Source organism: Sardina pilchardus, chromosome 20 (genome assembly GCF_963854185.1).
Source record: "Sardina pilchardus chromosome 20, fSarPil1.1, whole genome shotgun sequence".
NCBI classification, from domain to species: Eukaryota; Metazoa; Chordata; class Actinopteri; order Clupeiformes; family Clupeidae; genus Sardina; species Sardina pilchardus.
Genome location: NC_085013.1, coordinates 27,157,299 through 27,182,297, shown reverse-complemented (window position 1 = coordinate 27,182,297; position 24,999 = coordinate 27,157,299). Strand labels below are relative to the sequence as shown.

The following is a 24,999-nucleotide window of genomic DNA, read 5'->3' as shown; positions in this document are numbered from 1 at the left end:
TATCAACAATTCTGATAACAGTTTAGATTGTGATGACATAGTAAATAATGGCATAGACAATGAGTATGAGAGTAGACAAATGAGATGATGCATACACATCAACATGGAAGCTGTTAAGCATTAATGAAGCAACTTGACAATGTAATTATTGTAAGATTAGATTCAAGGTATAGAGATTGAGAACGTGACGTAAAACGCAACGCATTTTGGGAATAGGTGGCCCAAAATTAAGTTGTTTTACTGACGTGCGGGAACAACGAAGTGCAGTTGTCGAAATGCCGTTTACCTGCTGTGTTATAAAATTCAATAGAGTAACATGAAGCTTATCTTTTATAGTTTTCCAGCGTGGAAAAATAATAGTATACGTCATGTTTCAGAGGTGACAAAAAGGCGAGGAATGGCTTGGATAGCAGCACTAAGGAAGCGCGAGATTATAACTGTTTTTCACACAATTTTTTCACGCTTAGTTTTCATTATTATCATGCCAGATCATAGACCCAGACCCATTAGTTTACATGGGCTGGCATCAGGCGAGCCAAACCTACCCATAATTCTTTGTGTTTTGATGACTTTGGTCACATGTCTTAGCGATCTCTATAGACAAATAATGTATATGGGAGAAAGACGGGCTCTGATACAGTATGTCCACTATGTTTCAAATAATGTATTCAAGTAGTTGGTTTTGCTTTTACCTGGCAACCCCAACCACAACCCTCCCTTCTCCTGACGTCATACCACTAGACGCCCCGTCCATCCAAGATCATTTCTCGAAACACAGAATCCATCCATAGGATAAAGTCTGTGTGGAGCAACAAAAGAAAAAATCATATAGCATATGTTTTAAGTTTAATGAGAGCATGTTGATGCAGCTAAATTGAAAATAACTGCAACGATGTCCTTTGGAGACACGGTGGATGGCAAGGTTGAATTTTGAAAAGGCCGGTTAAACTCTGCGCCTGGACCGACCAATCGGAAGTGAGTATTTTTCGCGCTGATTGGGAAGAGAGTTTCCCGCAAGCATTGATTCGAGTTGAATGGAAGTCGGCTTCTCCGAGATGCGGCAGACAGGTTATATACCATTAACTGGTTGACCAGATCATTCATACATTTATTCAAAAATAAAAAAATGATTTCTGTAACGTTGGTATGATTACAACACATAAGGCGGGTGAATTCGAATGTTAAGCCATCGTGCATGTAGCTAGCTTGCTAGCATGTCAAGTCGTTCTATCAGTAGTGCAGAAGCTAACTAGCTTGCCAACTAGCTATTTAACTAACGTTAGCTGCCCAGAATGCGCTAAGGTTGCATATGTTTCAAGTGGTTATCAAGATCTGTTCGGTTACTTCTTTACTTAGGTGTAAGTTATCAGGCCTCATTGTTTTTTACCAACCGCAGGTCATGCATGTTATAATCTCAAATATGAAGTTAACCTGATTAACGTTAGCTCGCTAACGTTTCCATTAGATGTATGGTGCCTCGTTTGCTGTAGATATGGACGTGTCTAAGTTGACGAGCCAACTCTCGTTAATGGTGATAGTGAAGATGTTCAAAATGTGAAAATTGGAAACGGAGTGGTTGGCATCCAAGTATATCGAGCATATACAATTATTTGATGTTTTAAACGGTTGGTCTGGTATTCTTGGTAACATACATTAGCCAAGTTCGAATATGTACCGTGTCCCTGCTGGTATGCACCGGTTTAAATTAAAATGGTTAATGTTACATTTCATTGTAGAATGTTGCCAGTTTCATGAACGAGATACAGTGTAGTTGTCTGGCTGCCTGCCTGGCATTGCCCGTTTGCTTTGATCTCCATACCGATTTTGTGTTTGGGGAAACGTCAACTTCGCAAGCTAATGTTGAAAGGTTTAGTGTGACTTATCATTTGAGACGGCCGAGTTTTTAGGTCATTAAGCTACTGTGGGCGAGGTGAAAGCAAACCATCCTTTCCATTACTTCGGACGATCCTCGGGGAAATCGACTGTTATGTTTTGCCACTCAGTAGCGATTAGCCTCAATGACCGTAATGCATATGCTAAAAAGGCGCTGCATTCGAGGAGTTGTTTTGCATTGAAAAGATTTGAAAGTTAGCTTGCAAGACAGCTTTAGGCATGACGCCAATGAGGCACGTCCTTAGTCAACAGTGGAACGGCCATTTACAATAATTGAGCTTATAGTAGAGTGGAAACACGACTTTTAAAATTGTTTCAGTTTGGCACTGAGATACTCGTACTTTAAGTGCATAGACAGCTGGCGAAGTTGGTCAGCCTCAGTATCCATAGGTTTCTAATGGCAGGCTGCTAGCTAGCTAAGTTGCACTTTTTAGAAGTACATTATGTGTTCAATTATAAGGTGAATAACGCGTTTTTAGAAACGTGCTAGTTCTTTAAAAATATCCACGCCCATTAAACTACTAGGCACGAATGAATATTATCACATAATTATATCCAATATGCACGCTCCACTGTATTTTGATGTTCGCTTGAGATTCCCTCGTTCTGTAACCGAATATCTTAGGACAGCCGCGCCGGGATGGGGCCAGCTGGCCACCCATTCACAATAGAAGCAAATGGGTAGCCATCTTCTCGAGAGTCGTCGCTTTTTATTTCTGTAAACAACTGTAAGGATCTTGAGAGGAATTATTGGTCTCTACATTTTAAGCTAGTTTACCACTAATTGCAATGTGCAGCATCAGCTCGATTGAAGCGGCTTGACGTTTATGACTGAAGTAAATGGCAGCCAGACAAAGTGTACTTCCCACTGGCTTGCTTGCCCAAACTAGTTGCTGCAGGTGCAACTGACAACAAATCGTTTTCCAAATGTAGTGTACCGAATTCACTACTCTGAATATATATGCTATGTTTTTTCTTCCATTGATAAAATCCCTATCTCTACGTGGAGCGCCATTTCACGTTGTTTGGTAAATTAAAATAAGCTTCATGATTTCCTACAATTCCCTGAACATAGACATTCTCCGCGAGTCTCATATCCTCCTGGGGCCTATAACGCCAAAGTATTCAGCAGGCCTGTATTGAGAAGCTCAAAGCAACCACAAGTTTGTGCTGTTGCACTGAAGATGTTTTCTGACTGGAGCTGCTTGTAAAATGTTTAGAATAAGTGCCTGCCATTCAAGTGGTTGCTCCTGTCTCTGTCTTTTTCTCCAGTAATAATAATGCAAAAAAAAAGCTTGTTCATTTCTCATCACCTCACCCTCCTCTGTGTGTGTGTATGTGTGTGTATTGCAGGTTAGAGAAGGACACTGTGCTTGCATGGGATGGACAGTAAGGGTGGCTCTCTTCCCTTGATGCCTGAGCCGCGAAGCCCCATCAGCATGAAACAGCCGTCCGATTCGCTGGCCGGCGGACGCAAGGGGAGGGGTGAGGTGGGCGCAGACTCCGCCCTTATCTTGGACAAGGCCACCACGCAGCTGGCAGCCACACCTCAAGATGGTGCCCTGCCCAAGATGCAGAACGGCCACGGCCTCGCTCACGGCCACAGCCTCGAGCAGCTGAAGGATCTCACCTCGCGCGTCCTTAACAATGGTGAACAGCCCAAACACTGTGCCGCCACCGTCGTCGCTGCCACGACAGAGCCCCCCATGAAGGGGGCAGAGCCCACCCCTCCGAACCCTGCCCCTGCCCAGGATATCAAGCTCAAGTTCCCCAAACGGGCACCCCAAGTGGCTGCCAACGGCACCAAGCCCGCGCCCAACGGCAGGTGTGACTCTGCCTGCTTCGCTGAAGATGGGGAGCGACCGGAGGTCACCGTCACAATGCCGGAGAGGATTCTGGGAGGCCCAAGCGCTGGGAGGAAGAGGAAGGGCCGTCCAGTGAAAAAGAGGATCCCGGCGAGCACTCGGAAACCTCTCACAGTCCGAGTGTCGCCCCACAAGGGTGTGGTGCAGTCAACAGCTGACCCCATGTCTGCTGATGCAGCCACCACCTCAACCAATCATGTCACAGAATCTAATACTCTCACCATTAAGCCAATCACTACCCTTGCCTCCCCGGACCAATCATGCATCGCGGTGAACTGTAACCCGGTAAAGTTATCTCCACCTTTTTCCCCCCTCATACTCTTAAACATAATTTAAGTCAAATTATGTACAGAATGCCTGGCTATGCAACACATTCCAGCGCCATGTTTATGAATTTAAAACATGTCAAAACACATGTATTGGAAGTGGAGTTATTTTATTATTTTTAATATCTAAATGTTTTTATTTATTATATTATTTTTCAATGGTTGTATTTTGAAGATGTTTTCCACATGGTTTGTGCTGAATCCGATGGTGTGTTCAGCCAATTCAAGTCAATTCCACCATGTTTTTCAAGCACACACACACACACACACACACACACACACACACACACACACACACACAGTCATAAGTGTTATGTAACCTGCTCATATTGCAGTCTGTCTGGATTAGCAACCTAAATGCAGCATTCTCTTTGTGAATATTTCTCTCATATTCTTCCCCAAGGGAATATGTTATGAGTTAACAAATATCTCTTTACAACATTGGAAAGTATCTTCCACACCTGGATTGGCACAGCATTTGAAGGTGTTTTGACATTTTGCGATCAGATGATCTCATCATCCCTACTTCCTTCCTATTTCTTCTTTCGCTCCTCCGTCCCTCTTCCTCAAAGAGAGTGGAAATTGAGAGATATGTGAACAACCCAGATGGAACGATCCACGAGCGCTTTTCTGTGGGGGACGTGGTTTGGACCAAAATGTTGGGTTGGCCCTGGTGGCCCTGCATGGTTACAACCGACCCCCAGTTCAACAAACACATGAAACAGAATGGTACGTACCGTAAGCAGTCACGCAATCTCTGAGCTACTTACACTGGAGATAGACCAGAATATCTGCAGTCAAAAGACAAATTTTGATGCTTAAAGTACACTACTCACAAAAAGCCAGGGATATTCAGCTTCCAGGTGAAATTTCAGGATGAACCTTAAATGCACTATAACTTTTACATGTGATCTTCTCTCAATTTTTCGAATGTGCATGTCCAACAGTTCAATGCTCAGCACTTTCTGTATTGAAACATTACATTTTACTCGAAAGCCAGATATCCCTAACGTTTTGTGAATAGTATAAGAATGTGTGTGTTGAGTAAGCGTAGTCATAACTTGCACACATCTTTGTGTTTTTGAGTATACTTTTCACGATGTCTTCAACAGTGTTTTTGAGTATACTTTTCACTGTCTTCAACAGTGTTTTTAAGCATACTTTTCACTGTTCTGTGTCTTTCTATTTGCAGCCTTGAACAGCACTCTGTACCATGTGCAGTACTTCAGCGAAGCTTCCGAGAGAGGCTATGTTGCTGAGAGATATATGGTGCCGTTCCGTGACGGCAAGCAGTACCAGGAGCTCAACCTGGAGCAGCCTTCTCCTCGTCCTGATCGGAAGAAGGTACCGGCCGCCGCCAGCCGTAACTCGCGGCCTCACCACACCCTCCATTTAACAAGAGGCTATGAAAGTACATCTGTTGGGTCTGTTTCCTGTGCCATGGATTGAGACTAGCCCTGGACTAAAAATATTTTAGTCTATGTACAGGGGCAACTGGCACAAATTGTTTATCTGTAAACCTAATGTGTATCTAAGGTAATTTCCCTTCAGTAACCCAGGGGCATCATCAGTATAGCCCCTGTTCATCTCTAGTTCATCATACTAGTATGAAAGAGTGCCTCATTCTGCCGAAGTACACATTACAATTGCAATCACTGATGAAGTCTTAAAAGTGGCAAATTAGTAAAGAAATGTGTGACTACGTGTATTTGATCGATTGTAGATAACACTGGATATAGCACTATTTCAAAATGAATGTCCATTTGTTTCTTTATTGTTATGCCATTGCTATTTTAAGAAGGCGGGCAATTGTTTTCTATGGATAAACTTGATTGTATTTTTGTGCGCAGCTGGTCATGCCTGTTTATTATATTTTCATGTGCAGCCGGTCATCCCTGTTTTGCCGCGAAAATTGCTTCTTGGAATCTCCCAGGCAACCGAAGCCATGAGCATGGCCCTGGAGGACCGCGTTGCCAAGTTCACCCTGTTTGCCCTTCCACGGGTCCCACGCACGCCCTTCTCCCAGTCCAGCCCAGACACAGTCCGGCAGCAGGACTCCGACCAGCAGGCTCCAGAACCGGCCCAGGAACTGGACTGGCACCACTGCCCCTCCGTCGCCGCCGCCGCTCAATCGGAGCCGGAGCCGGCGCCGGGCCAGGCGGCGCCCTCAGAGAGCGAATCCCCGAAGACCGAGCCCCCGGAGACCCTGTCGAAGAAGAAGGAGGAGGAGGAGGAGGAAGAGGAGGTCCCTCTGCGACACATCACCTGCCGAGGGCCAGCGCTGAGCGGCTACCCGCCGCCCCTGTGCACCAGCACTCCCGCGGGACGAGCACACACACAGGAGGAGCTGGAGCAGCCCGACGCGCACACACCACTCTCCCCGGCGCTCACACGCGACGACCTCAATGGCATCGACACACCCGGCGCCCACTCCAAAGACAGCAGCACTTCAGCGCCCAAGAAGGCCACTGGCAGGAAGGTCTCGAGGGTTACAAAGGTTACCAAGGTTGCCAAGGTTGCCAAGGCCACCAAGGTCACAAAGGGGGTAAAAGTCAACACAGAGGTCGCAGAAGGTCAGGCGACGAGTTCACCTGTGAGGAGGAGGAGGAGAAAGGTCCCAAGCCTCCCTGAAGTGGCCACACACACACCAGCTCAGGTAAGGACGGACACACACACACACACACACACACACACACACATTTGTTTTATAGTTATATACATATTCTAGTTGAATATACACTCTCACTTTTGTTTCTGCATATTTTAGTTGTGCATACACACTTTTGTTGCCACATATTCTAGATAGCTAGATGATAGATAGATAGATACTTTATTGATCCCCAAGGGGAAATTCAAGGTCCCAGCAGCTTAAGACACCACACACAACATACAATACAATGTAAACAGGAAAATACAAAGCAAATCAACATGACTAAAGGAGCAGTAAAATACTATGGATAAGATGTGCATGAATGTACTGAGGATTGGTACTGTGATCCAGTATGAGGTATGTGTCAAGTTGGTAGTGCAAATAAGTCCAACAGTGCAACAGTGCAAGATTAAATTCTAGTGACCAGCAATAAATATGTACAGCACAAAATGTAAAATGTAAGCTTAGTAAATCAAAAAAACTCCACAGTGCAACAGTGCAAGATTACATTCTAGTGACCAGCAATAAATATGTACAGTACAAAATGTAAGTATAGTGATAATCATAACAGTACTAGTATAAATATATGGACAATTAAAATAGACCTAACATAGTAATAATAATATAAGAGTTATAGCAGCAGTGCAAGGATGTAAGCCATGCCATGTAAGTGTATAAGTGGGTGGGGGTGCAGATATACTATGCATAGAAGTCCAACTCTCCTTTTCCCTTCAGTGAAGCATTGTACAGTTGTATGGCCCTGGGTACAAATGACTTCCCAGTGTTTCCCACAGAATTTATTTCCATTTGTGGTGGTAGTGTGTTTGTGCGCAAATTTTAAACAAATTTGCGCAACGCACTTATGATGCTAACTGGATTTAATTGCGATTTAGCCAGTCATCAACAGTCAACAACAATCCTTGCTGGATTTTTAAAAATGTATTCTTTAAACGTGCATGCATGTTTGTTGAGGAACAGAGAGGCTGCACAAAGGTGCGCATAGCTCTACAATGAAAGGAGTTCATCTAGTTTAAGTAGTACAACATAAAATCATTGTGTGGTGGTCAGTGTTGATATTGTGGTGGGCCGCCACAAATAAGTCAATGTATGGGAAACACTGCTTCCTCAGTCTGTCTGTTGTGCATGTCATGGAGCGTAGTCTCCAGCTGATCAAGCTCTTCTGCTGTATGATAGTGCTGTAGAGTGGATGACAGTCATTGTCCAGGATGCTGTGTAGCTTGTTCAGGGTCCTTTTGTCTGATACTGAAGTGATGCACTCCAGATCAGCTCCCACAACAGAGCCAGCCTTCCTTACCAGCCTGTCTGGTCGCCCAGCATCCCTCTTCCTAGTGCTTCCTCCCCAGCATGCCACAGCATAGAAGAGGACGCTGGCAACAACAGACTGGTAAAAAGATAAAGAGATGAAGAACATTTTGTGTGTGTATGTGTCTGTAGGAGACCACCACTGCTGCTTCCAACCTCGAACCTCTGAAATCCGAACCGGCAAAACCTCCACAGAAACGCAAGAGGGTCAAAGTCACTGTGACTGCAGACCTGAAAGTACTGGAAAAGCCTGCTGCTCAGGTGAAAACACACACACGTACACCCATGCAAAGCTCCTGTGTGTGTTCTCACACCCCTGTATACACTTGCATATTATGATATCAAGATGTGTATAGAGAGTGAGTTGTGAGATGCAAATCCTTTTTAAAACGTGTGCTATACAGTTATATGCAAATCTCTGTTTTTTATAGTGCGACCGCCTTTAAACAATGTGTGTCTGTTTGTGTCTGTTTGTGTGTGGGCATATGTGCATGTGAAGGAGCCCCTCCCTGCAGACTTAGTCACCCCTGCTCCGGTGAGGAAGAGGCAAACCAAACCCAAGCCCAGTAAGGCTGCCGACGCCACTGTCAACACCCCCAAGAAGAGGGGGAGGCCCGTGGTTGTCGCCACTAAACTTCCCACCAAGGAGCCCGGCAGCCAAGAGACCAGAGGTAGGCCTCCCTTTTTTGTGTCAGTTACATCATATACAAAGGCATATGGTTGGCCTCCCTTAAATAATTGATTAGTTTGATTAATTAATCAAACTAGTTTTGTGTAGCGGCTTCCATGCAACATATCCAAAGGGTTTTTTTTAGCAATTGTAAACCTTAAGACCACATAGATGCAAAATACTTCCAAAATAAGCACAAGATCACATCATGATACACAGGCACGTACGAGATCAGTCCAAAACCTCCCAGTCCAAAACTCCCTCTCTCAGAATCAAGAACCTCTTTCTAATCCATAATTAGAATGTATTATGTCAAAGGTTCTAAGCATTCATCTGTTGTGAGTCAGTAGCTTCACCTGAGTGGTTTGATTTTATGATTTGGTGACTAAGTTTTACATCTTTTTATTGAATAGCTGATGCAGCCCAAAAGGTCCCTAAGGCTCCACGGATGAAGAGCCAGCCTGCTCAGAGCAAAGAGAAGCCTGAGCCCAAAGGTAGGAGCACCTATTTCCTCTATTAAAAGGAAATGACGTCATAAAATGGCAAGGAGATTCTGAGCAGACTGTGCTGTTGCATGACAACAGAATACTGTAGAGTACTGAAGCTGTGACATAGCGTTGTCAAGGCAGCAATTTCACTGGATCTAAACAAATCAATCTAACTTGTAGTCACCATAGCGGTGGCTTTATTCATCTATTTCAATAATTTTACACCATTTCCAAGACGTTAGTTTATCTTTTTTGTACACGGTAGGAATAATCTACTACAAAATATATTCAAACCAGCACCATCACATTTGTTGTATTTATTTTTTTACATTTTTTTTTAAGGAGACCTGCATAGAAATAGATTCTCAGACATGTCTTGGCTTTATTTTTGATGCAAAAAAAAAAAAGTAATTCCTAACAGCCGCCAGTCTTTGACAAGACGTGAAATATCCGCTGGAATTTTGGTTTGCTTCTATTACACCTGCCAGGAAATCTGTGTTATGCGACTAAGCTGCTGCCTAGCAGGTAAAGCACGTTTACAGAACTATAGCCTGCATGTAAAACAATTTATTAGCTATAAATTATGCCACATGTCATATTCATATGCTATTTCAGCCACTTCAAAAGTTTGTTTAGATCCATTCCAGACACTGCCGTCATGGAAACGGAATGTCACACTTCAGTACTCAAGTTCCCAACTATAAGCTGCGGCTTATACATTGATTTTGCACAATTTTTTCAGCTATGAGGTTAATACATGGGGGCAGTTAATATGGTATCAATATGGTTTTGTTTCTTTTAACTTGCATAAAACACTGTCCTTATACACAGGAAATTACTGTTAATTTGTATTGAATATAACTCTGTTTTTGAGGAAGCCATAGAGTGACGTAGTCGTATCCCATTTTCTTCAGGAAAGAACAGCATGAAACGGGAGCTAGAGGACAAGTCCGGCGAGAAGGAAGAACAGACCAAAAAACGCATCAAGCTCGAGGTTGTCACATCCAAAGCAAAGACTCCTAAGGTGAGTGGTGGGTGTTGAGAGATGTTCAGGTCACAACAAGAAAGGAACGCACCATCCTTGTGGTTGACTCAATTTCATTTACTCTCCGATGGCTTATTTGATCCATCAGATATAAGCTTAGATGCAGGGTTCCCATGGGTCGTGGAATTTCTGGAAAATCATGGAATTTTGCATTCCATTCCTGTTGAAGACATCGAAAGTCAGGGAATTGTATCATTTTGGGGGGAAAGTCATGGAATATCAGGGAATTTTATTGTAGCAGTTTAACATTTATTTGCCCAAATACATTCATGCAAATATATTTACACACTGAATTGGTGTAGACATCTACATCTACAGTATATCTCAATCATAGCTTTACTTCTTGCTTGAGTAGTAAACAGCATTCATTATATAGGAGGTCATGGAATTTCAGGGTTTTTATCAGGGGTAAGTCAGGGAATTTTACTTTTGACTTCGAGTGGGAACCCAGTAGTTGAAGCAGTACAATCCATATAGTATCAATTTACTCTGGTACAGTGAATGCAATACAATTGGAGTGCTTCCTCTTTTGGTCTTTGTCAATCTCTTGATATCCACCCATGCACAGGGTAAGTCGGCAGATCTCACCAGCCCTGTGAGGAGAAGGAAGAAACGGACCACTGACACGGTGGAGGTGAAGGGGGTGGGCAGTGGGTCGGAGGTGAAGAAGAGACAGAGGAAGAAAGTGGAGGAGAAGCCCCCCACCCCAGCGAAAGGGAGGAAAAGATCGTCAGGGAAGCTCCAGGCTCAGGTCAAAGGTAAGAAAGAAAATATATACGGCACACACTACTGAACTCTTCAGAACTTGACCTGCCAACCTGTACACATTTTGCGTAGCAAACACGCATTTTCAGATGAAAGTCCGTCGGTGCAATTTTTTTCAATGAAAACTACGCAAAGACGAGCAGACACCCAACTTCTGCGGAGGTCTCCCCAGAGCATGTGAATTAGAATCTCCCGCTAATCTGTTTCATGTGAGGGTGAGAGAACTACAGAAAGAAATTGACAAGGGAGAATGACCGTCATAGTGGCCTCTCGTTATGCAAGACTTGATGAGGTGAGCTTAACAAGTGTTCACTTGTAAATTCTCATTCCCCAGATGCCGTTCTGAGAAGCTTTCCATGTGTCACAGATGGTTAAAGTTTTAAACTAACTTTAACTTTAAACTAAAAGGCACTGAGGCCAAAAGCAGCCATTAACAACGAGTCTGAAAGCTTGTTTGAGCTTTTTTGAGCTTCTCATTGATGATTGTTCAATTTGTTTTTTCTTTGAAGCATCACTTTTTTATTATTATTATTAGTGCAAGAACAAATAATAGGCTTTCAGACAGAGGTCGTGCACCTATCGTTTTAGTTGGGATAATGTGATCAATGCAACCTCACAGATGGCAGAAAGCAGTCGTGCCAGCGGTGCGGGGTATATGGCGACATGACACCCGCCTTTTTGAAGGCACTAAGGCATAGTAGCTTAAATCAAAGAGATAGTTCTGCTTTTGCCCAAACATATTTGGTAATTTGATTGACAATTTTATACCAGACAGTTTAAGTAGGCCTAACTATTTGGTCATGTGTGTTCGGATCATAAGCATATGATGACCTTTAGAAACTCTTGTTCATCCATGACTTCATAAAATATCAACATCCAGGGTAGCTTTCAGGTCTTCAACCACTGGCCCATAGTGTGGAATAACTCAAAAGTAGAATTGTAAAAGCTGAGATCTCTCACATAGCAAGAAGCTGGTCTGAGGGCAGATTTGGCATTCTGCCCATCCTGTAGTTATGACAATTGTGTGACATATTTTGAAAACAATCAATATTGTTATGTTAACATTCCGGCAAGTTCATGGTTCACACACACTAAAGAGAATCCAGGGAGGGGGCATGATGATTCCAATTGGACAAAAAAGATCTTATTAATCAAATTAAGAAGTCTATGTTGCAATTGTTATTTAATTATTTATTTTTTTAATATATTAATTGCATGATCACGTAAGACAAATGACATGCAAATGGTATAGCATGATGTGCACGATTATTTGTAGCTTTTGCAATTAAATAATTACAGTTTCAGACTTTGCATAATGTTTCAGCATAACTCATCATCTGTGTGTCTGTCTGTGAGAGAAATTGGGAAGTGTTTTGATCTTCGTGCTGTTGTATTCCAGAGGAAGAAGTTCCCGGGACACTGAAAAGGTCCAGGAAGAGAAAGGGATCCAGTAGCCAATCAGCTGCTGCCACGCCCAAGAAGAGGCACATCCAGTCCCACCCTGAACCCGAGGTGAGCCAATCACCAACCAAGCTGAGACCTGTCATCCTATCAGATTGGGTCCATCAGCATCCCATTTTGACTTGGCTTATTTAACACCTTAATGTCTAACAAATGCAACCAGTGGGCATAAATTCATGCACTGTTTCAAATGTGTGTGTGATTTTGTGTGTGTGTGTGTGTGTGTGTGTGTGTGTTTGTGTTTATGTGTGTTCGTAGGGCTCTATGTGCGAGGAGAGGCCCGAGTCTCCTAATGACAGCACAGATGAGACCCAAGCAGCGAAGAAAAGCACTAAGAAGGAGACTGTGTGTCAGGTGAGCACTATGCATGGGGACTGTTGACAATGATAACAAAGCCACGTGGCTCAGTAGCTTGGTCTGCATTTTCATGCATTTTACTAATGAATTTCTGATATTAGCTGGCTAATTTTGATAGCATTTAGGTTTTTATAACTAGGCTATGTTGTCCTTAACGCCGCTCACCGGTCTCCCATGTTTTACTCCACAACCACCAAACGTTACCGCTCCTGTGTGAACATGAGGGTTTGTTATGGGAAAATAGACTAGCTCTGGTGACGTTAGCCAGCTGAATTCTGAGCTGGATTGGTCACCACTACAATCTGTTAGATGATTGGTTTGCTTTGTGTTTTTGCTTGCTATGGGTGGCCACCGCAGAAGGTTGTTATCAGCCGAAACAAAGGATATATACGCATGGTCTGTGTGTACAAGAGAGACTTTGTTTGTTTGTTTGTTTGTTTGTTTGTTGTAATTATCTTGTTTTGTGTTCTTTATGTAGGGTTGTGAGTGCACTGGAGAGGACCTTCTGGTGTGTGAGGGTGTGTGTTGTAGTTCGTTCCATACAGAGTGTCTGGGGCGGCTACACACTCCAGATGAGAAAGTTATGTGTGCTCCATGCAGCGCAGGTAAGACATATACACTCGAACACACCACAAACAAATATACACACAAACACTCAATAAGCTTCATTTTAGCTTGTTGAGATGAATCCACATTTACCCGGTCATGCATTTTTTTTCATCAAAAATTTATTTCTGTTTCTAACTGTTTCTCCATCTCTCTGCCTTTGTTCTTCTCTCTTTTTTCTTTCTCTCTCTTTCTCTCTCTCTCTCGTTCTCGCTCTCAGGTACACACGTGTGTTTCTGCTGTAAGCAGTCAGAAGGGGAGGTCCGGCGCTGCACTGTTCTCCACTGTGGTCGGTTCTACCATGAGGAGTGCCTGCGGCCCAACCCGCTCACCGTGTTCGAGAACCGCGGGTTCCGGTGCCCGCTACACACCTGCCTGTCCTGCCACTACACCGGCAAGGCCAAAGCCAAAGCCACTAAAGGTGATGGGCACCACATGGGCACCACATGGGCACCACATGGGCACCACAAGTATAGCTGTAGTTCTGTTAAAGGATTGAGGTCTTGAACCACACCATTATCAGAGACGGTTTATAAAGCGAGACGATTCATATGAGGGTAAATTCTGGTTTCACTGTGACGCAACTGCCACTTCCATTTAGGAGGCAAACGGGAGCATTTCTATGGTAGAAATAAACCTGTCATCAATGGCACCTGCCTCTGCTGATTCTACACCGTTTTAAACCGATTATCTCGTCACTGATCACGCCCCTTTAGGAGGCGGAAGTGGGTGCCATTTCATTCCATTGAAAAACCCCTTTATGATTCATCTTAGTAACTATACGATCTTTGCCATTATACTGTACCACACCATCGAACCACACCATTATACTGTATTTGCAATGGCACTCTTCCATAATCTTGCATTATATTGACTTAACTTTGTTACTTAAGCAAAAAAGAAAAAATGGCTCGTCGCCCCTTTAAGTTAGATTCACATTTAGTACTTCTGTCTCTTAACTTCTACGGCTACTACCATAATTTCCCAACTTTTAGCCGCAGCTTGTACATCAATAATACGCAGGAAATTACTTTAATGACTCGTTTTCTAAAAGCTCAGTGTGTCCCTTGTGGCTTCAGGTAAGATGATGCGTTGTCTGCGCTGCCCGGTGGCCTACCACGCAGGAGACCAGTGCGTTGCCGCGGGTAGCGAGATGCTGACCTCCACGGCGATGATCTGCAGCAGTCACTTCATGGCCAAGAAGGGCCGCAGCCAGCACAGCCATGTCAACGTCAGCTGGTGCTTTGTCTGCTCCAAAGGTTAGTGACCCCTCCCCTCCGTCTCCTAGCAACCCTAAAATTGCACACTCTTAATTCTTCAATGAAATAGCAAAGAATAGCCATAACTCATGTTTCTGTTATGGTCATATGATATGGTTAACGTGTTTTACTGTAATTCGGTGGACATCCCTGTTAAACTGTAGTGTTAGAGTTACGGCTGTTTGAAACTGACTGAAAATCAGACAACATACCTGGTCTGGGGTAAAAAAAAATGTGCTTGACTAGATGAGACTGGCCTCTACAGACTCAGACTTATAACCCCCAAATAAACTAATTACATAAAACCATGTAATTAGCTCATGAGTGGCTGTCTATCTTCTAATTATCACCATCAGCATTGAGCTGTGTGTCGGCCCTGAGCGCAAACCAGAAAAGGCTGTGGGACCACACGCTCCAGCTCACTCAACCTCACAGCAAGAATGTCACTCCTGATGATGTCTGTCTCACCCCCTGTTTCACACATTTGTGTCTTCCCGTGTGTGTGTGTGTGTGTGTGTGTAGGTGGCAGTCTGCTGTGTTGCGAGTCGTGCCCAGCGGCATTCCATCCCGACTGTCTCAACATCGCCATGCCTGACGGCAGCTGGTTCTGCAACGACTGCCGCAACGGCAAGCGACCCAAGTACCACGACATCATCTGGGTCAAACTGGGCAACTACAGGTGAGCAGAGACCCTCTTACCTTTGACCCTCACAGGGCTGTCGGGGTCAGTCTCTAAAATGTGTCGTTTCACGCGCAAATGGCGTTTACAAGCTGAAGTTCAGGAGGAGCTCTTCTATTATGCTATTATGTCTTTGCAGATTTCGGGATGTGAACTAGTGAATGTATATTTGAATAGTTTTTACATTTTTTTGACTGAGGAAGACACAGTGCGTCGAAACGTTTTGTAGTTTCTTTTGTCTCATTCCATCAAGCTACAGATCCGCTACCCGATCTGGTAAACTTACATAGTGCAGTTATAGCCGATAGAGGTCTGCAAAGCGAATGCAGAACTTGATGAACCACTGAGATGATTTTGCAAAGAAAATTTTGAAAATAATTTTAAAGGTAGGGTATGGAATTAGCTTTGTTGGCCATTTTTGCAAAATCACTTGAAATCCTATTCCTAACCCACTTATAGCCACTAAGTTGGAAGCACTGAAATGGAAATTAAACACGTCAATCATCTGCGGAACGGGCAAGGCTCGAAAAACTCCAGCCAATAGAATTCCTCACCCCATACCATCATTTCACAGCTCGTTCGTCAATCTAACGTCTTACTCCTCTTCCTCCTCCCCACCGCGCGCGACCCTTTCGAAAGCTGGTGACCGCGAGTCAGTGCTGAAACGAAACCAACTGCCTGCTGCTGCACGTCCATGTTCCCCTCTTGTTGTATCACTTCATTTCTATACAAACTAACTAAGGCAGCGGATACCTACGGAAACTCAATCACCCACGCAATAAATAAGCTATGTAGCAAAAATTACATTTTACCGTGACACGAAGAGTGCTGTAAACATGAAATCGAAACTTAACAGCTTGGAGCTACGGTGGAATAGGCGAACCAACGGGCCAGCACTAAACTCGGATATTTCAGGAGATAATCGCCCTGGTAAGAACAAACCAGATTCTGTTCAAATATACACACCTATGGCTACTGAACCATATGTACTACAACCCTTTGGAGGTGAATAAAGAATGTAATTGGGGAAGTTGATGTGAGTGATTGTATGGAGACTAGAGCTCATAGTGCTGTAGACGCCAGGCTGACATTTCATTTAGCATGGCTCGCTCTCGCGCTGCGCATTTGAATTGTCGCTCGTGCATGGAGGGCGGGACTTGATGTTGTATATGTTCAAACTCTGCCGTCCGTTTTGCTAATTCCGTACCCAACCTTTAAGGTACAAAAATATTTATTTTCTTTTTTTGGTAAGAGCTCTGTTGCTTTAAGTCAGCCGGTCATGTCTGGAGAGATAGCACCATCCGACAGTGGGAGAGAAGCACGCAGGCAGGATGTTCCAACACTGACCTTGTAGCCAAGCCAATTCTGCCACAAAGAGAGGTTAGAAAACACAGGAACCACTGAAGAGCAGCATACAGAGACGGAGGGCCACTCAGAGACTTGGTGGGAATGACTTTTGTTCCCGTAAAAAAAATAACTCTGTTTGTGCTTAGAAACACCCATAGAAGCTGGATGTCTCCAACCTGATCATAGTTTTACATTCCATGCATCCTATACTGTATTTTGTATTCCGGCTCCTTTGCCTGCTCCTTTGCCAATAGTACCATACTTGTTGCATTATTACTTTGCACCTCTCTCCTGGAGGGGGATCTGTAGTTTCAGGTCTGCCGGTATGACTTTTGACACATGTCCATTTCCGTTAATAAATACTCTAGTGCTGAAGGGTGGTGTTGTAATGGCGCCTCCTTCTTGAACCTCGACAGAGACGAGAAGGAGGCGGTCATTCCCCGCCACATTCCCCCTCCGGACAATTGCACTCATTGACGCACTTACTCTTAAAGCACTCTACCTTTTTACGTTTTCTGTATTTCTTTTTCATGTTTCATTATTATTATTATTACTGCACTCTACCTTTTTAAACTTTGCCTAGAATTGCTTTGAAAGGCTTAAATTGTCGCTTTGTTTAAAAAGGGTCAGCCAAATGTAACGTAATGTAATGTAGGTTAGGTTAGGTTTACTTTATTGTCCCCTCAGGGAAACTTGTCTTGCAGACAGGTATGCATAAATAACACAAAAATACACAAAGGACACAAGAAACAAAAATACACAAAGAACACAAGTCACAAACGCCTATCAAACATTATGTGCAATAAAGCAAATTGAGCAAGCGAATTGCACTGGAGGTAAAATAATTTTTTGTCCTATTGGACTTATAAAAGGGGACTCTTAGTCTTACTCTTAGTGTAACGTAATGTAACGTCACGTCACGTCACGTCACGTCAGTCACGTCACGTCACGTAATGTAATGTAATGTAATGTAGCGTAATGTAATGTAATGTAATGGTGCACTTACTCAGGTGGTGGCCAGCAGAGATCCGGCACCCGCGGAACATCCCCACCAACATCCAGCACCTGCGGCACGAGATCGGAGAGTTCCCCGTCTTCTTCTTCGGCTCCAAGGACTACTTCTGGACCCACCAGGGCCGTGTCTTCCCCTATGTGGAGGGCGACCGCGGCAGCAAGTGCCAGCAGACCAACATCGGCAAGGTCTTCAAGAACGGTGAGCTCGCCGCCCCGCGACAGGGGCCATCTTCCAGGAACGCATCTGTGCACATCGTTATGTAGTATTGTTCTGTATTCATCGTTCTGTGTGCAGATTATTTTTAAAGTGCGACGTGGAGTCTCTAAAACGTTATCTGATTGGTAATGTGATTGTGTGTAAGCCTTGCTGACTTAGTACACCTGTCGACATATGTGTGTTACTAGTGTAATATACTGTAGTATAAGAATCAAATGACGGTGTAGCAAAGGAGTGTTGAATATCTCTGTGTGTGTTGAATATCTCTGTGCCTGTTGAATATCTCTGTGCAGCCCTACTGGAGGCTGAGGCCCGCTTCAAGCAGGTGAAGCAGGAGCGGGAGGCTAAAGAGGCTCAGGAGAACAACAGGAAGCCGCCGCCCTATAAATACATCAAGGTACATCACCTTTGGCACTCTTGACCTTTCACCTTTGGCACTCTTGACCTTTTGACCTCTGCCTGTGTAATAGAGTAAACAGCACCAGTGCATTCTACAAGCCCTGAATTACACTCTGTTGCGCTCATTAGAACTACATTCTTAAGTGCATGGGCTAAAAGTCATGTGCATCGCACTGAATCCAACTGAATCCATTATCAGGGAGGGGGGACTTATCATGAACAGGAAATGAATGAATTTGAATTCAGTGTTTGCACAGGCAATCACATACTTCTGTTTCTCACTCGGTAAGCGAATGATGGCTCTCATGTTCACTCGTGAACTCGCTTTCAACTCCAACTTCCTGTCTCTCACCCCCCCTGCCCCCCACCACCACCACCACCACCATCACCTTTTAGATCAACAAGCCTCACGGGCGCGTGCAGGTGCACACGGCGGACGTCTCCGAGATCCCCAAGTGCAACTGCAAGCCGTCAGACGAGCGCCCGTGCAGCTTCGAGTCGGAGTGCCTGAACCGCATGCTGCTGTACGAGTGCCACCCGCAGGTGTGCCCGGCCGGCGAGCGCTGCCACAACCAGGACTTCACCAAGCGCCAGTACCCCGACACCAAGATCATCCGCACCGCCGGCAAGGGCTGGGGCCTGCTCACCTTGCACGACATCAAGAAGGTGTGTGTCTGTGTGTGTGTGTGTGTCTGTGTGTGTGTGTGTGTGCATGTGAATTAGGTGTGTGAGATTCAGCATTGCATACCTCTACTTTAAGGAAGTTGTGAATATGAATTGAATTGAAAATATTTAGATAAAATTGGGGTGTTGAAGGCCAGCATAAACGCAGTATAGGTTGGAGCATGCCTTTTTTTTCCTCTTCTCAGTTTGACTGTTTTTGAAGTGAGCTCCATTTGAAAATGTGTTTGTGTGTGTGTCTGCAGGGACAGTTTGTGAACGAGTACGTGGGCGAGCTGATTGACGAGGAGGAATGCCGCAGCCGCATCAGATACGCCCAGGAGAACGACATGTCTGATTTCTACATGCTCACCATCGACAAGGTACACGGCGCTGACTAATCACCAGACTAATCTGCCAATAAGCGTGAATGGTGTTGATGGTCATTTTGCCACCACAGATGAGTCAAGACCCAGTCAGACCAATGGGAGTAAAAGTCAGGAACAGTCTGTCTAGGTTTATTTACAATGATGCGCATCAAGGGAGAGACAGCATGACTTCACCCTAAAGATAAATCATCTGCTCTAACTAGACAAGGAAATAGTTGGGGTTTATGTATTCAGCAGCAAAAGATAGATAGCCAAACAATAACAGTGGCAAAGTCAGGAGACATCCAGTCTACCTTAATCAATGGCTGTTGATGCGAAACAGACAACAATAAGTGATATCAACCCTGGCACCTTTTATCTTTAGGAACAGTACAGATATCATACAGGGTCACAACGCAGGAGCATACTTTTAGTGTCCAAGTTACCTACTAGTGAGAAATACAGAACATTTAAACCACACATAGTAATATTGGACATAATTTGTGGCCATCAATAAAATGGCACATAATTGGCTTGTTTGTGAAAATGTTGGCCAAGTTGATGCTACTTATTAAAGATAAGCAACCTACAGAGTATATAAGGCCTCTCTTTGAGATCCTTCAGTCTGTGCAGTGACTGGAGTTGTCAGAAGAGGGCGCCAGAGGAACAGTATTGCATTGGGAGTTCCACTGTGCAGAATTCAGTGGTGCTACAGTAGACAATACAACAGCTCACAAGGTCAGCACAGCCGTGTAGTGCTGAAGCTGGAGGGGATTTTATCACTGTTTTTTTTTTTTTTGTTTTTTTTTGGTGGGCTTATGTAGTGATCTATGGATAAGAATACTCTTGAATGAAGTATGAAGTATAAAATAAATATATTTCTTTACTAGCCTATAGACTTATCCCTAATTGCCTAAATGTCAGTCATGCAGATGACTGCAGCAGGCATGCCATAAGGAATGGAAAACAGAGTATAATCAGGTTTGCCAAGTGAATTGGTCACAAAGGCCACATCATTAGCAGTGTAAGAAGACTTCACAGACCAGTCCGATTTGCACCAGTAAAACAGCTGCACTATTGCAATAGACTGAAAACGAAGCATGTCACGTGCATGTATGAGAAGTTTCAATAATAAGTTGTTGTTATTCCAGTCCTTGTTCGAATTTCTCATTGTTCTGCATTCTTTAAAATGTGTATTAACCGTATGCTATTTGCACATCTATGAAGTAGCTCCAATGTTTTGGCCATATCACGCTATTCTATTTGCTTATATTTACTATGTATTCATTCGACCGTGCATTTCTTTCTGTGAACCAAACTCCGTGTCGTCCGTTGTCCCCTACTTATTGTATTGCATAGCTCTTTAATGAGAGCTACAACTACGCTGTAGGACTGTAAAATTGAGCAAGGTTAATATGTCTGTGCTGGTATACGCAATTTCTGTTTCATGTATAAAATCAAATAAACATAATTATAAAAACAAAAAAAAGAGAGAGAGCGAGATACAACTGCGCACACATTCTGTGTCATTGTCTTTGTGTGCTGATGCACATACTAATACCCCGAACAACCGTGTAAATGATGATGATGGTGAGGTGCGTTCAAATTCGCAAACATAGGCGAACGTTCGAGGTGAACATGTTTTCTTTGAACTGTTAAATTTGGACGATTTGGTGTTAACCTTCCATTCTAACAGTAATTGCATTGTTCGTCAAACTCACGTCCAGTTCCACTGTATGTTCGTGGCGCACCACCTCCTCAGACTGTTTGCGATTGTTAGCAAACGTTCGCCAAAAACTCAAGGCTAACGGAATACTGTTTGCAAACGTTCGCCTATGTTCGGTGAACTTGAACGCACCTGTGGTGTTGATGATGGAACTGTTTTCCCCTCAGGACCGGATCATAGATGCCGGACCCAAAGGCAACTACTCCCGCTTCATGAACCACAGCTGCCAGCCCAACTGTGAGACTCAGAAGTGGACGGTCAACGGGGACACGCGCGTGGGTCTCTTTGCCGTCTGCGACATCCCAGCGGGTGAGCGAGAGAGACTGGGAGAGAGTTCTTGAAAAATTATAACACCGGGGATGATATTACTCTCAACATCGCAGTATTTTCATATTAGTTTTGACGTAGTCTTTTGACTGCATTCAGTGAAAACAAAAAGTGGTGGATTTTGTTTGTTGAAAATGTATTGAACAAATCTAGTTAGCTAGATAGTTGAAATTGACTACAGATGGGGAGTGGGTTCGGGAAATAGCCTTGGGCCGGACTTTAACCTGGGTCTCAGTGGGCTCTGAACCCATTTCTGGTATGGGACACAGGTGCTACCACTGTGCTCCAGCCCCCCCACTCTCAGCTTTTTTAGTGTGTGTGTGTGTGTGTGTGTGTGTGAGTGTTTTATACTGAATGCCTAATGTTATTAACCATTGGCCATATCTTCCACAGGCACAGAGCTGACCTTCAATTACAACCTGGATTGCCTTGGCAACGAAAAGACAGTGTGTCGCTGCGGAGCACCAAACTGCAGCGGTTTCCTTGGAGACCGGCCCAAGGTCAGACAACACGCAGTTGATTTGAGTGTTGAGTACTGACGTACCGTGCTGATTGCTATAGACCGTTACAAATTCCTCAGGTTGTTTTGCTTTACATAAAGATGTAATAACTCCAGTCAGTTGTAATCGGTGTACTTATCGTCTGTGTCTGTGTGTGTGTGTGTGTGTGTGTGTGTGTGTGTGTGTGTGTGTGTGTGTGTGTGTGTGTGTGTGTGTGTGTGTGTGTGTGTGTGTGTGTGTGTGTGTGTGTGTGTGTGTGTGTGTGTGTGTGTGTGTGTGTGTGTCCGTCCATATAGAATGGCCAGGCGTCGGAGCCCAAGACCAAGTCGACAAAGAAGAAGGCCAAGCGGCGGAAGAGTCGGAGCGAGGGAAAGAAGCATTCGGAGGACGAGTGCTTCCGCTGTGGAGACGGAGGCGAGCTGGTGCTGTGTGACCGCAAGGGCTGCACCAAGGCCTACCACCTGTCCTGCCTGGACCGCACCAAGAGGCCCTTCGGTCAGTGCATCAGCAGCGCACACACACACACACACACACACACACACGTGCACACACACGTGCACACCCAGGCCTACCACCTGTCCTGCCTGGACCGCACCAAGAGGCCCTTCGGTCAGTGCCTCAGCAGCGCACACACACACACACACACACACACACACACGTGCACACACACGTGCACACCAAGGCCTACCACCTGTCCTGCCTGGACCGCACCAAGAGGCCCTTCGGTCAGTGCATCAGCAGCACACACACACACACACACACACACACACACGTGCACACCCAGGCCTACCACCTGTCCTGCCTGGACCGCACCAAGAGGCCCTTCGGTCAGTGCATCAGCAGCGCACACACACACACACACACACACACACACACACACACACGTGCACACACACGTGCACACACACGTGCACACCCAGGCCTACCACCTGTCCTGCCTGGACCGCACCAAGAGGCCCTTCGGTCAGTGCCTCAGCAACACACACACACACACACACACACACACACACACACACACACGTGCACACACATGTGCACACGTTCTTTCATATGTGCATGTCTGGCTTTCTCCAATCCACCTACACCATGACGGGAACATATCTGCATCCTGCAACACACACACACACGCACGCACGCACGCACGCACGCACGCACGCACGCACGCACGCACGCACGCACGCACGCACACACGTTCCTTCATTGTCCTAAGTGTTGCCGAGTTGCTCATATCCGTCCTCTGCCCAGCTCAAATTGGCATAAAAGTCAGTTAAAGACTTCTCAGTTGCATTATTAGGCCCCTTTTCCCACAATTTTAGATTTCTTAGTAATTAGGGGGTTAATCCGGGTCCAGGACTTTGGTGCTTTTATTGTAAAACTAGTGGATCTGATTGGATTGACACCTTAATAAATGCGGAAGTAATTGCTTTTTGAAATGGATAGCTTAATGCCTCTCCATATTTGTAATTGGCAATATGGTTTCAACAAACACGCCTTGCATGGGAACTCAAACACAAATTAATCTAAAGACCCATTTATAGTCCAGACAACAAGTGTCAGGCAACACATGACGCAAAAGTGTCTGGATTATAAATTGGCCTCAAAGGAGAAAGCCTGGTTTGACAAATAAAGTTGATTTCCACCATTGTAGGACCAATAATTTTGATTGCTGGTTCAGGATTTGTCCTGCTAATTGACACAAAGAAAGCCTAATTATGTGTGCGTAACTTGTTTTGTAGTATACCTCTCCAGTGTGCAGGGTTTTGTCTGACCTTTGTGTGTCGAGTGATTACTGTGAGTGTGTGACTGACTGATTGACTGTGTGTGTCGTGTGTAACCATGACATTTTGCTAGTATGTAAGCCGTTGAAGGATTGTCTAGTTGTTTGTGTGTGTGTGCGTCTCTCCCTCTGTTTAACCATGAGCTCCTGCTTGTGTGCAGGTCGCTGGGACTGCCCGTGGCACCACTGCGACGTGTGCGGTAAGAACTCGGACGCCTTCTGCCAGCTGTGCCCCAACTCCTTCTGCAAGGCTCACCAGGAGGGGGCGCTGCAGCCCTGCCCCACCACTGGCAAGCTCTGCTGCCAGGAGCACGAGGCCTTGGAGCCGCTGGTCCTCTCCCCCGAGCCCCAGCAGGGCCACGCCGGCCCCTCTGAACTGCCCCTGCTCCCTGCCGCCCTTGCCCCGGCCGAAACTGTGCCCCAGATTCACCCAAAAACAGGTGCCAAGAGGGGGCCTAGATCGGCGCCCAGGAAGGCCCTCAAAAAGAATAACTCCAAAAAGTCAGTAGAGGTATAGAGACGGTGGACTGCAGATATTGACGCCCCTCCCACCCCCCCCCCCTCACAACTCCACCTAACATTCCCATTCCCCCTGACCTAAGAGTCCACTATCAAACAGATTGTTTTGTATTTTTTTTTTTCTCTTTGTTTTTATTTTAATGTAAATTTTTTTAAGTGTAAATTAATATCAAGCAATCTTCCCATTTCATCAGTAACCTTACGTACAATAGTCATGTCAGTTGGTTATATAGGCAAGAAAATTTATATTAGACACTTAAGACGTAGTTGTACTGCAGTTATTTGAAATAAAGATTCATTTACAGGTATCTTGTAACAGAATTGTGACTTTTTTCCCCCCCTAATAAGTGTTTGTGTCCACATCTTCATCCCCATATGTTTTTATTCTCCTTTTTCAACATTATACTGTGTAGCAAAATAGCAGATGTTGCTATTAGGGCCTACAAATACAATAAAACAAAATTGTACATATTTGGCCTGAATCCTTAATGAATCTTTTAAAGTGATTGTGAAGTAGTTTTGGTTTCATCAAAGTGATGTGCAATTGTGCTTTAAAAAGCACTTAGAAGAAAGGGTATTGATTATCTTGAATAGAATGGTGTGAATGGTCAGTTATGTTTCTTAGTTAATAAACTGGAACAAATGCATTGATGATGGATGAGCTGGGATTAGAATTCGATTCAATTTGGTAATTTTACAAGCAGAATAACAGTACAACGAAATGCTGTTTTACAACCCCTGGCAGAAAAAGGAATCGC

General features: G+C 44.5%; 1 protein-coding gene across 2 annotated transcripts; it reads left to right on the top strand.

Moving 5' to 3' along the window:
• Positions 1 to 797: 797 nt before the first annotated feature.
• On the top strand, positions 798 to 24,715 carry nsd2 (nuclear receptor binding SET domain protein 2). 2 transcript variants are annotated; one of them, XM_062523087.1, is made up of 24 exons: positions 798 to 975; positions 3,247 to 4,043; positions 4,657 to 4,813; positions 5,277 to 5,428; positions 5,970 to 6,740; positions 8,190 to 8,318; positions 8,557 to 8,728; positions 9,141 to 9,221; positions 10,130 to 10,239; positions 10,829 to 11,018; positions 12,425 to 12,537; positions 12,745 to 12,840; positions 13,322 to 13,448; positions 13,670 to 13,870; positions 14,529 to 14,708; positions 15,231 to 15,387; positions 17,745 to 17,947; positions 18,259 to 18,362; positions 18,761 to 19,030; positions 19,291 to 19,407; positions 21,286 to 21,427; positions 21,839 to 21,945; positions 22,242 to 22,440; positions 23,884 to 24,715. In XM_062523087.1, the coding sequence occupies exons 2-24, from the start codon at positions 3,276 to 3,278 to the stop codon at positions 24,237 to 24,239; spliced, it is 4,902 nt and encodes a 1,633-aa protein (XP_062379071.1). In that variant the 5' UTR covers positions 798 to 975; positions 3,247 to 3,275; the 3' UTR covers positions 24,240 to 24,715. The 2 variants fall into 2 exon arrangements, with proteins under 2 accessions (XP_062379071.1, XP_062379073.1); XM_062523089.1 differs by having other exon boundaries at positions 971 to 1,068.
• The last annotated feature ends 284 nt before the right edge of the window (positions 24,716 to 24,999 follow it).

Coding starts and splice junctions, on each gene's coding strand:
- nsd2 (XM_062523087.1), top strand. CDS start 3,276: ATGGACAGTAAGGGTGGCTCTCTTCCCTTGATGCCTGAGCCGCGAAGC. Junction 5,429..5,969: donor CTCGTCCTGATCGGAAGAAG/GTACCGGCCGCC, acceptor TTTCATGTGCAG/CCGGTCATCCCTGTTTTGCC. Junction 8,319..8,556: donor TGGAAAAGCCTGCTGCTCAG/GTGAAAACACAC, acceptor GTGCATGTGAAG/GAGCCCCTCCCTGCAGACTT.